Below are 10187 nucleotides of genomic sequence, written 5' to 3' on the forward strand. Positions count from 1 at the left end.
TATCACGTAATTTACGTCTCTTTGATGATTGGTTGATATCAGAAGGAGGCTAGCCTCCCCGGCAAGGGTTCTTTTCTCAACACTCCTCAGCGCTGAAAGTGAACACTCGATGCTGATTGGCTAATTTTTTTTACCAACGGAGGCACGAGAGCTCAGCGCTCGCTCGGCCTCCCCCTCCCCTTCTCTATCACCTAGCGGTTGTAATTACATCAGCAGATTCGGCACATTCGCGATAGAAAAGCGGCGCTTTCACGTTATGATATTACAACTGAAATTACAAACAAAAAAATACACATTCTGAGACATGAACTGAAATGAATTGTGAATTTTATTAACATTAAATCGTCCTCCTCCCATTTTCACCTCAAAATTATGGGGAAGCTGTGCCTCCCCTGCCTCCCCCAACGAGCCGCCACTGCTGGACACTGAAAGAGCTGCAGGTCGCCGCAGAAACTGGGTCAAAGGGTCAAGTGTAGGTCGCAGGGTCACTCCAACACTGTATTAATATGAAACATCAGCATAAATGCAGCGTTTGTGTTGGATTATGATGATATTTAGTCAGGCTTGATTATTGCATTCATCAGAATCTCACTTAGTCAGTGTTATTTTGCTATCATTATGATAATATTTTATGTATATTTTGATTTTATTTTTATATCTTCTGTTTACATGTTTATTTTAGTTAAAGTTTTAGCAATTTGTTGTATTTTTGTCATTTTTATTAGTTTAATTATTAGTTATTCTATTTTTTATTTTATTTTAGTCTATTCTAGTTATTCTATTCTAGTTAAATTTTTGTTTGAAATATGTCTGTATAGTTTTTATACATTTTATACAGTTTATACAGATTTTATAGTTTTAGTTTTTAATTTATTTAGTTAATTTTTTTATTTTAGTACATCAAGGTAAACTAAATGAAAATGAGAAATGTTGCTTTTGCAACTAGCTGAAATAAAATAAGTACATTTTTTTATTTATATTTTATGCTTCAGTTAATATTTATTTTATTTCAGGTAATGCTTTTTGTGGTTTTAGTTTTATGGTTTAATTAGTTTTAGTTAATGATAATATAAGAAAAAAGTGATACGCTTGAAGAAAATTAATTTTAATTTCTGTATTATTTTAACTTATCTCCTTTATTTTGAGTTCAGTAATGCAAAGCCCCTCATCATGATATAATTAGATTTATTCCCTTTAACCTATGCTGATTTTAATAAAAAATTAAAATGCAGCACATTAATGCGAATTGGGGGATGTGAAAAATAATGTCACAATGAAAAAACTACAAATGGTCATAAAAATATGCTTCGGTTTTCTTTAAATAGACAAATGTGATTTTTCTTGTTTTGATGAGTTAACTCACGTCACTGTGTTTGTGGTTTGATTGGGTGGTTTCGGGATGTTCTCTATGATCATTAGCAAACAGTAACAGAGCCGTGGACGAGTTAACAACATCAAATTATAAGTGAAGTGAAGCAGCGCTACTGCTCATGAATAATTAATATCTGATCAGACACAGATGAGATGTCAGCAGATTCAGATGAGTTTCATTCATTTCCACTCAATCAGCCTCCGCCAGTTTCCTCATCACTCATTTACTCTAACTTCAGGAATCCAAGTCATTTTTATCATCTGAAATATGTGGAGACTGATATTATATATTACAATTAATGTCAAGAACATCAACACACATTTAGATTCGTGCTGAATAAGGTACGCAATGTACAGTTTCACTTTAAATGAATTCATTAAGGCTTGGTGTTCATAATAAATATAATTTATAATGAATGCTACTATAATTCATGTTTGTTTTATGCTTATGTTTTCCATTCCTGTTCTGTTCTGAATATGGTTACAATGAATTGATTTGTCGTGCAGTGAGAGGAACTAAAATACTTGTTTATAGTGTTATAATGTTAGTTCCCTATCGATACTTCACTCGTACTGCGTCGCTAAGACGCTATGGGAAAAAGTCCTTTTTCTCCAATGACTGAAGCCTTTTTTTAATAACGCAGTGTAACTGCACGGCCATTGGGTTGTGCAGTAAATTAAAAACGAACCAATGGCTCGGCAGCGGAGCTGCATGAGCCTATGGCAGTATAGCCCGCCAGAATGGGCGGTGTCATCTGGCTATATAAGCGGGCATTTTCACCATAGGATCTTCAGATTTCTTCGCCACTTCTCTCGTCGCCTTCAGCGTCGCAGCAGCAGTGGTCACGGTTTTTCCCCTGCCGCCATCCGGCGAGCATACATAAAAGGGCATATTTCTAAAGAGCAAATTTTGTGGCGTTGCTGCAAATGCTGTGCTGTTATTGCAGCGTGTGCAGGTCTCCCCTGCATGCTGATGACAGCCACAGTGAGTGTGCTTCCTGCTTGGGGAAATCCCACGCGGAAGCTGCCCTCATGGAGACAAACTGTTCTCCCTGCGAGAGCATGAGTCTCGCCACTCTGCGCTCGCGGAAAGCTCTCTTTTCAGAGAGCGACTCCACCCCTCGCGTTCCTGGGACCTGCAAGGAAAAAACAGTGGGGCAGAGGATCTCAGCACATGGAGGCGAGTGAGCTCACGCCGGCTCAGATCCCACGTGCCTCGCTCTCTCCACACAGAGAGGCTTCCCCCATCCTCTTCACTCAGCGCGAGCGACCTGAACTCATTCGGTGGAAGTGACGATGAAAGGCTCGATGACAGCATGACAGCCTCGGATGCAGAGGAGCTGTCGGGCTCAGTTAAAGACCCCGCCCCCTTGCCATCGTCCGAACCCAGCGACGCAAAAGCCGGGATGGATGCTGAATTATTCTGTGTCCTCTCGAAAGCGGTCGAAGAGCTGGTATTTGAGTGGTCTTCCCCAGAAGAGCCCACTTGCAGCCGCCTGGACGAATGGTTCCTGCCGGGACGCCTTCAAGCCCCTCGTCAGCGAGCCTCTCCGTTTTTTTTCCGGAGGTCCACGACAAGCTCAAAAGATCGTGACGCGCCCCCTACTCAGTCCGCCTGCATGCCAGACTGGGTTTTGGGATAATAAGACGAGGTTACTCACTTCAATTCGCTCGAAGACCCCCACGTTTCAGCGGCGTGGTTCCCACACTGGTGCAGAGCAAGGACGCACACGTCCTGCGCTCCGAGGTGATGAATTTGCTGGCAAAAGGAGCCATAGAAATGGTTCCCCCAGCTCAGAGCGAGTCAGGCTTCTACAGCCATTACTTCCTGGTCCCCAAAAAGGATGGCAGACTGTGGCCCATCCTCGACCTCAGGCACCTGAATCGAGCCCTCATGAAACGGCCGTTCAGGATGACTACACTGAAACAGATCCTCTCGCAAATATGCCCAGGGGACTGCTTCTTTTCTCTGGTCTGAAAGATGCCTACTTTCACATCCAGATAGCCCCCCGTCACCGACGATTCTTGAGATTCGAGTGGCTTATCCTTCCCTTCAGGCTGTCCCTAGCTCCTCACATGTTTACGAAGTGCATGGATGCGGCTCTTTCCCCTCTGAGGCAGAAGGGAATTCGCATTCTGAATTGTTGAACTTGTTTTAGCCCAGTCGGAGGATGAGCTACTATCCCACAGATCCCTCCTCCTCAGCCACTTAGAATGCCTGGGACTCAGGGTCAATTTTGCCAAGAGCTCTCTGTTCCCCAGCAAATGGATCTCGTTTTTGGCAGCGGTTTTCAACTTGGCCCAAATGAGGGCGGTGGTCGCGCCAGAATGCGCACCGGCCATACAGCAGCTCGTGGCTTCCTTCAAAGTTGGAGCCTCTCGCCCTGTCAAAGTATTTAAAAAAATGCTGGGCCGTATGGCCTCCGCATGTCCGGTGCTACAGTTGGGCCTTCTTTGCATGAGGCCGCTACAGTACTGGCTGAAACCAAAGGTTCCACCCCTAGCTTGGCGTCATGGACGCCTTCGTATCAAGGTAGACCAGGCATGCGTGGCAGCTCTGGTACCTTGGAAAAGCCCCCAGTGGCTGAAGCGGGGCGTAGATCTGGGTATGGTCTGCTGAAGGAAGGTTATCTCGACAGATGCTTCCAACACAGGTTAGGGAGTTCTGTGCGAGGGCAATCCGGCTTTTGGCCCCTGGTCAGAGGAGGAAAACCAGTTACACATCAACTGCCTGGAAATGCTGGCAGTGTGTCAAGCCCTTCAAACCTTCCTACCAGATCTAAGGGTACACCACGTTCTAGTCTGCTCAGACAGCATGACAGTGGTGTCCTACATAAATCGCCAGGGCGGGCTCACTTCAAGGTGTCTCTTCTCCCTAGCAGAGCGCCTCTTGGAATGGGCACACCTCAACTTGCGTTCACTGAGAGCAATGCATGTTCCGGGCATTCTGAACCAAGGAGCAGACATGCTGTCTTGGAGCAATGTCCCCTCAGAGGAGTGGATCTCTTCGCCTCAAAAGACAACTTTCACTGCCCAACTTATTTTTCGAAAGACAAGAATGTGTTGGCCCACGACTGGCCCAACCTCCTCTTATACGCTTTTCCCCCAATCGCCCTGGTCCCTCAGGTAATCAGGTGAATCAGGGAACACAAACACACAGTTCTCCTGGTAGTCCCACTCTGGAATAACCAGATATGGCTCTCTGAGCTGTCGCAGCTACTCACAGCTGCCCCATGGCCCATTCTCCTGAGACAGGACCTCCTCTCTCAGGCGAGCCTGAGCTGTGGGCTCTGCATTTTTAGCCTCTCGATGAGAGCCTACATACCTTCCCAAGAGCGTTCTGAACACTATTTCACAGGCTAGAGCCCCATCTACGAGGTGCCTCTATGCCCTTAAATGGTCGGTTTTCTCCGCATGGTGCAACACCCGCGGCAAAGATCCAACTTCTTGTGACATATCAGTGATATTGTCCTTCCTCCAAGAGTTGTTGGAAAAGGAATATTCCACTTCCACACTCAAGGTCTACGTAGCAGCTTCTCAAGCTCCTATAACCAGCCAGTCGGTGGGCAGGAACAACCTGGTTGTTCGCTTTCTGAAATGGTCTAGAAGGCTGAATCCGCCTCACCCCCTTACTGTCTCTTCATGGGATCTGCCCACGGTTCGGATGCCTCTCAGGAGCCCCCCCTTCGAACCGCTACTATCGACCAACCTTCGGTTGCTGTCGCTGAAGAACGCCCTGTTGCTAGCTTTAGCATCGTTCAAGTAAGTGGGAGACTTGCAGACGCTCTCTGTAAGCCCTGCCTGCCTTGAGTTTGGGCCCAGCGATTCCAAGGTCGTCCTGAAGCCAAGGCATGGATATATACCTAAAGTGCTCTCCACTCCATTTAGAGCACAGGTTATAACTCTATCGACGCTTACTCCCTCGGAGGATGACCAAGAGTTAAAATTTCTCTGTCCTGTCAGGGCTCTGAGATTTTACATTGAGCGTTCCGCCCCATTTAGGCAGTCGAAACAACTCTTTGTAGGCTTCAGTGGCCGTGCCAAAGGGCTTCCGGTCACGAAGCAGAGACTATCCAGATGGATAGTAGACGCTATTACGCTAGCATACTCCTCTTTGGGCCTGCAATGCCCCATAGGAGTAAGAGCCCACTCCACTAGAGGCATAGCCTCGTCCTGGGCTTGGTCTAGTGGTGTGTCCATCGCAGAAATCTGTGCGGTGGCCGGCTGGGCATTGCCGTCCACCTTTGCCAGGTTCTATAATCTGGATGTCCCGGCCTTACAGGCCCGGGTCCTTTCTGCATAAGAGGGCATGCTCCTGCCAAGGGCAGAACCAGTTCTTAGGCTTGCTTATTATGTACTCTCTTGGCCCTTCCTAAGTGGAGAGGCTGTACAGAGCCTTCTCTGGAACAATTACTCAAGGCTGTGCTGACCTCGAGGAGTTTGGCCCTCTTGCCCCCTGCAGGGCTTACGCTGCTGAATACTTGGCCCCTCTGAGCCCCTCAGTGCTTAATTGGAGTTCAAATATTGGTCGTTCCTCTAGCATAGCACAGCTGGATTGTTCTGGTTCCCCATAGTGTCTTAGTGATGCAGTACGAGTGAAGTATTGATAGGGGACATACTCGGTTACTAACGTAACCTCGGTTCCCTGAGATACGGGAATGAGTACTGCGTAACTAGCCGTGCTATGTAGCTGCACGACTCAGTGTCGTCGCTTCAGTCGAAGTAACCTGAGGACCATATGGCGAAATGCCCGCTTATATAGCCAGATGACCCCACCCATTCTGGCGGGTTTCACTGCCATAGGCTCGTGCAGCTCCGCTGCCGAGCCATTGGTTCATTTTTAATTTACTGCACGAACCAATGGCCATGCAGTTACACTTCATTATTAAAAAAGGCTTCAGTCATCGGAGAAAATTGACTTTTTCCCATAGTGTCTTAGCAACATAGTACTCGTTCCCGTATCTCAAGGAACCAAGGTTACGTTAGTAACCAAGTAAGTTTCATTTTATTTACCCGTATTTTACATTATTTCTGAATGCAATAATAAAATGACTTATATACCGATGCAACTTACCTGTGTTTTTTCCCCTCAACAATGATAGATTTTTTCAAGAAAATATGGTACTTGTCATAGTTATTTTTTATTGACTAAAAAACTGTATTTTATTGGTTTCTGCTATGTTTTTTAAACGTAATTTTTAAAGTTTTTTTTTCTTGCAATTTTGAGTTTATATCTCACTTTTTTTTTTGCAATTCTGAGGAAAAAAGTCTGAATTGTGAGATAAATCACTTTTTTATTCCATGGCAGAAACAAACAAAGAATTGTGGTATGTAAACTCAGAATTACAAGAAAAAAGGTTAAAATAAAATAAAAATAAAACTTGACTTTTCTTTTTAATTCTGTGGTGGAAACTATAACTTCCATGGTGTTTTGCATGAATTGCAGTTAAACTCTTTTGATTTGTCCTCATCAGAGTGGAATTATTCATCTGTTTGTTTGTCGTTGTTTCAGTGTAGTTGACAGCAATGTTGGACTAAGTCTCCACACAACTGAATTCTGATGTATGCAGTATTTCTGCAGGGTTTGTGTTTCTCCATCACTGAGGATGGGATTTTCTCTGGCTGTGAGTGCAGGATCAGACAGTGATCAGATGCGAGCCCGTACTTCCTGTGACATCACATCCAGTCATCCTGATGGCCTTCAGAGACATGCTTGAGATGTTCAGATCATCTCAGTCTCAGTCTGAAGCTGATAGGAGGAGACATTCTGATCATGATGGAGCTCCATGGAGACTCCAGTAAAGCATTCAGTGCTCAGAGTTTCTCATTCAGAGCTCAGATGTTTCTCCTAAAACTAAAAACAGACCCAAATGAGTCACTAGTCATTGTCCAGATTTTATGATCTTGAGATCTGAGGTCTCTTTCTCAGGAGGAGCATCTCCTGCTCTCCGTGTCTGTAGGAGAAAGTGCTGAGATCTTCAGGAGGTTTGCTGTGATGGTCGGTGATGAAGCGCTGCTGTTCATGAGTTATCGGCTTTAATCGCACCGCGTCCGTCTCTGATGACTGATATCCCAGCATGCACTAATGGAGCATCAGAATGGACTGCCTTTACTTTCCTAGTGCTGCTCTTATTATGCATAATTCATCTTCATAATGTTTCAGTCTTACTCTCTCTGTCTCCGAAATGAAACTTCTGATGGTATCGATGGATGGACAGCAATATGAACTAATCTTAGCAATCCAATCCACTCTTCATGTTCCAGTCAATTTTGTCAAATTTGTATTAAGTGATTTTTTTATGTTTATAATGATGTAATTTTTCTAATGTATTTGTTCATGTGGACAAAATAACAGTAATATGTTGTTTCCATTTTAATTTTAGTTAAATTTTTTGTCATTTTGTTGTTTTTTGTAATTTTAAATATTTTTTTGTCCACATGAACAAATACATTAGAAAAATTACATCATTATAAACATAAAAAAATCACTTAATACTAAAATTTGACAAAATTGACTGGAACATGAAGAGTGGATTGGATTGCTAACATTAGTTCATATTGCTGTCCATCCATCGATACCATCAGAAGTTTCATTTCGGAGACAGAGAGAGTAAGACTGAAACATTATGAAGATGAATTATGCATAATAAGAGCAGCATTAGGAAAGTAAAGGCAGCCCATTCTGACCACTGGCATTAAACGAATAATGTCACAATGAAAAAAACTAGTGTTCATCAGTATAAACTCAGTTTTCTTATGTTTCTAATGTAAACGCTGCTCTGTGCTGTATTGAATTGTGTGTTTTTCTCTCTTTCTGTCTCAGACGAGTCGTCTGGTTTTGGGCCCGTGTTTGAGGAGCAGCCCTTCGACACCATTTACCCTGAAGAGTCTCCTGAGGACAAGATCATCATGAGCTGCAGAACACGAGCGAACCCGCCGGCCTCGAACAGGTCACACACACACCGGACACTAAAACACACAGTTCACATGCTCACACTTCAGACACTCTGCTAAATACCAGTGCAACTACATGTCAACTCACTCTCATTAGAGTATTACTAGACTGTTAGGTTTAGGGTTAGTCGAATAAGTTGACATGTAGTCACCAGTGCAACCAACTCACTCTCATTAGAGTATTACTAGACTGTTAGGTTTAGGGTTAGTCGAATAAGTTGTAAGTTGACCACATTATGGTCAGTAGAATGTCCATCAAAATCAAGTGTTATCAGATATTAATCAGACAGTCACTGATACTGATGATGAGAGTTAGCTGACATGGAGAAAGTGAACTATCGAAATGAAGTGTTACTGTCGCTTTAATATATATATATATATATATATATATATATATATATATATATGTAGTATGGTATATATATTTTTGGACATTATATACCATGCTACATTTATATACCGTACTACTGAAGGTTTACAATATTCAAACATTATAGATGGATATGACTTTTTATAGGGTTAAGATGATAAATGATGATCCAATAAATAATCTAAGTTCAACAATAATAGTCCAATTATCTTCTTTATTATTCACTCCATCACTGAAAATAGTTCTGTGACAGTGCTGTAGTTCATAATTCACATAAAAAAATTAGACTTTAAAATTACAGGTGAATTAAATTAAGTTTTTATTTTTTATATTTTCCATTTGCATTTTATATTAATTTAATATGTCTAATATGCCTAATGAAAAAGGGGCATGTTATCTTGTTAATTAGCTGAAATGAAATAATTTTTTTATATTAAATATTTTTTTCAGTTAATGTTTTTTCGTTCTTTTTTTTTTTCAAATAATTTAAAAAAAAATGCTTTTACTTTTAGCTATAATAACCCTGTCATATGTTACTTCCAAAGTATTTCAAGGAATGATGTGTTCAGTGTCCATTAAGTGATATTATCACGGTATCATGTCTATTTTTGTGGCACTTCAGTCTAAAAGAATTTGCTGCTGTAATTTGGCTTAATTTGGTTCCACATCATAATTCCTCTAAATCTTCTTTATCATTGACCATTAGATTTATTTAGATTCATTCATTGTAGAACTTCTGTAATAAATGTATCAGCAATAATCTGATAAATCAGTCTCAGTAAAGGCATTTTGCATCAGTTCTGATGGTGTGTGTGTGTGTGTGTGTTTGTTCTCAGGTGGAGGCTGAACAACACAGAAGTCGTTATTGGAAATGACGATCACTACAGTCTGATGGGAGGAAACCTCGTCATCAGCTTCCCCGACAAGAGCAAGCATGCTGGGAACTACTCGTGTCTGGCCAGCAATGAGTTTGGGACGCTCGTCAGTCAGAAAGCCTCTGTTCAGTTCGGATGTGAGTCACTCTTACAGAAGAGCTCTATTAAAGCTGCCCTGAACGGCCTGTTGACTTACACACAAACACTCTCTCTCACACACACACACACACTCTCACACACAGACACACAGCAGAACACGAGCGAACCCGCCGGCCTCGAACAGGTCACACACACACCGGACACTAAAACACACAGTTCACATGCTCACACTTCAGACACTCTGCTAAATACCAGTGCAACTACATGTCAACTCACTCTCATTAGAGTATTACTAGACTGTTAGGTTTAGGGTTAGTCGAATAAGTTGACATGTAGTCACATTATGGTCAGTAGAATGTCCATCAAAATCAAGTGTTATCAGATATTAATCAGACAGTCACTGATACTGATGATGAGAGTTAGCTGACATGGAGAAAGTGAACTATCGAAATGAAGTGTTACTGTCGCTTTAATATATATATATATATATATATATATATATATATATATATATGTAT

The 10187-nt window shown here is 42.3% G+C and overlaps 1 protein-coding gene across 3 annotated transcripts in view; it reads left to right on the plus strand.

Annotated features, from left to right (window-relative positions):
• Positions 1-10187, plus strand: part of cntn1a (contactin 1a) — an 88625-nt gene that overhangs the window by 44152 nt on the left and 34286 nt on the right. For all 3 annotated transcript variants that reach the window (XM_016485001.1, XM_016485000.1, XM_016485002.1), the window contains exons 4-5: positions 8195-8321; positions 9532-9707. In XM_016485001.1, the coding sequence (XP_016340487.1) occupies positions 8195-8321; positions 9532-9707 (303 nt within the window). The remainder of the gene's footprint in view (positions 1-8194; positions 8322-9531; positions 9708-10187) is intronic.

Source organism: Sinocyclocheilus anshuiensis, unplaced genomic scaffold (genome assembly GCF_001515605.1).
Source record: "Sinocyclocheilus anshuiensis isolate Anshui unplaced genomic scaffold, SAMN03320099.WGS_v1.1 scaffold1993, whole genome shotgun sequence".
Classification (NCBI taxonomy): domain Eukaryota; kingdom Metazoa; phylum Chordata; class Actinopteri; order Cypriniformes; family Cyprinidae; genus Sinocyclocheilus; species Sinocyclocheilus anshuiensis.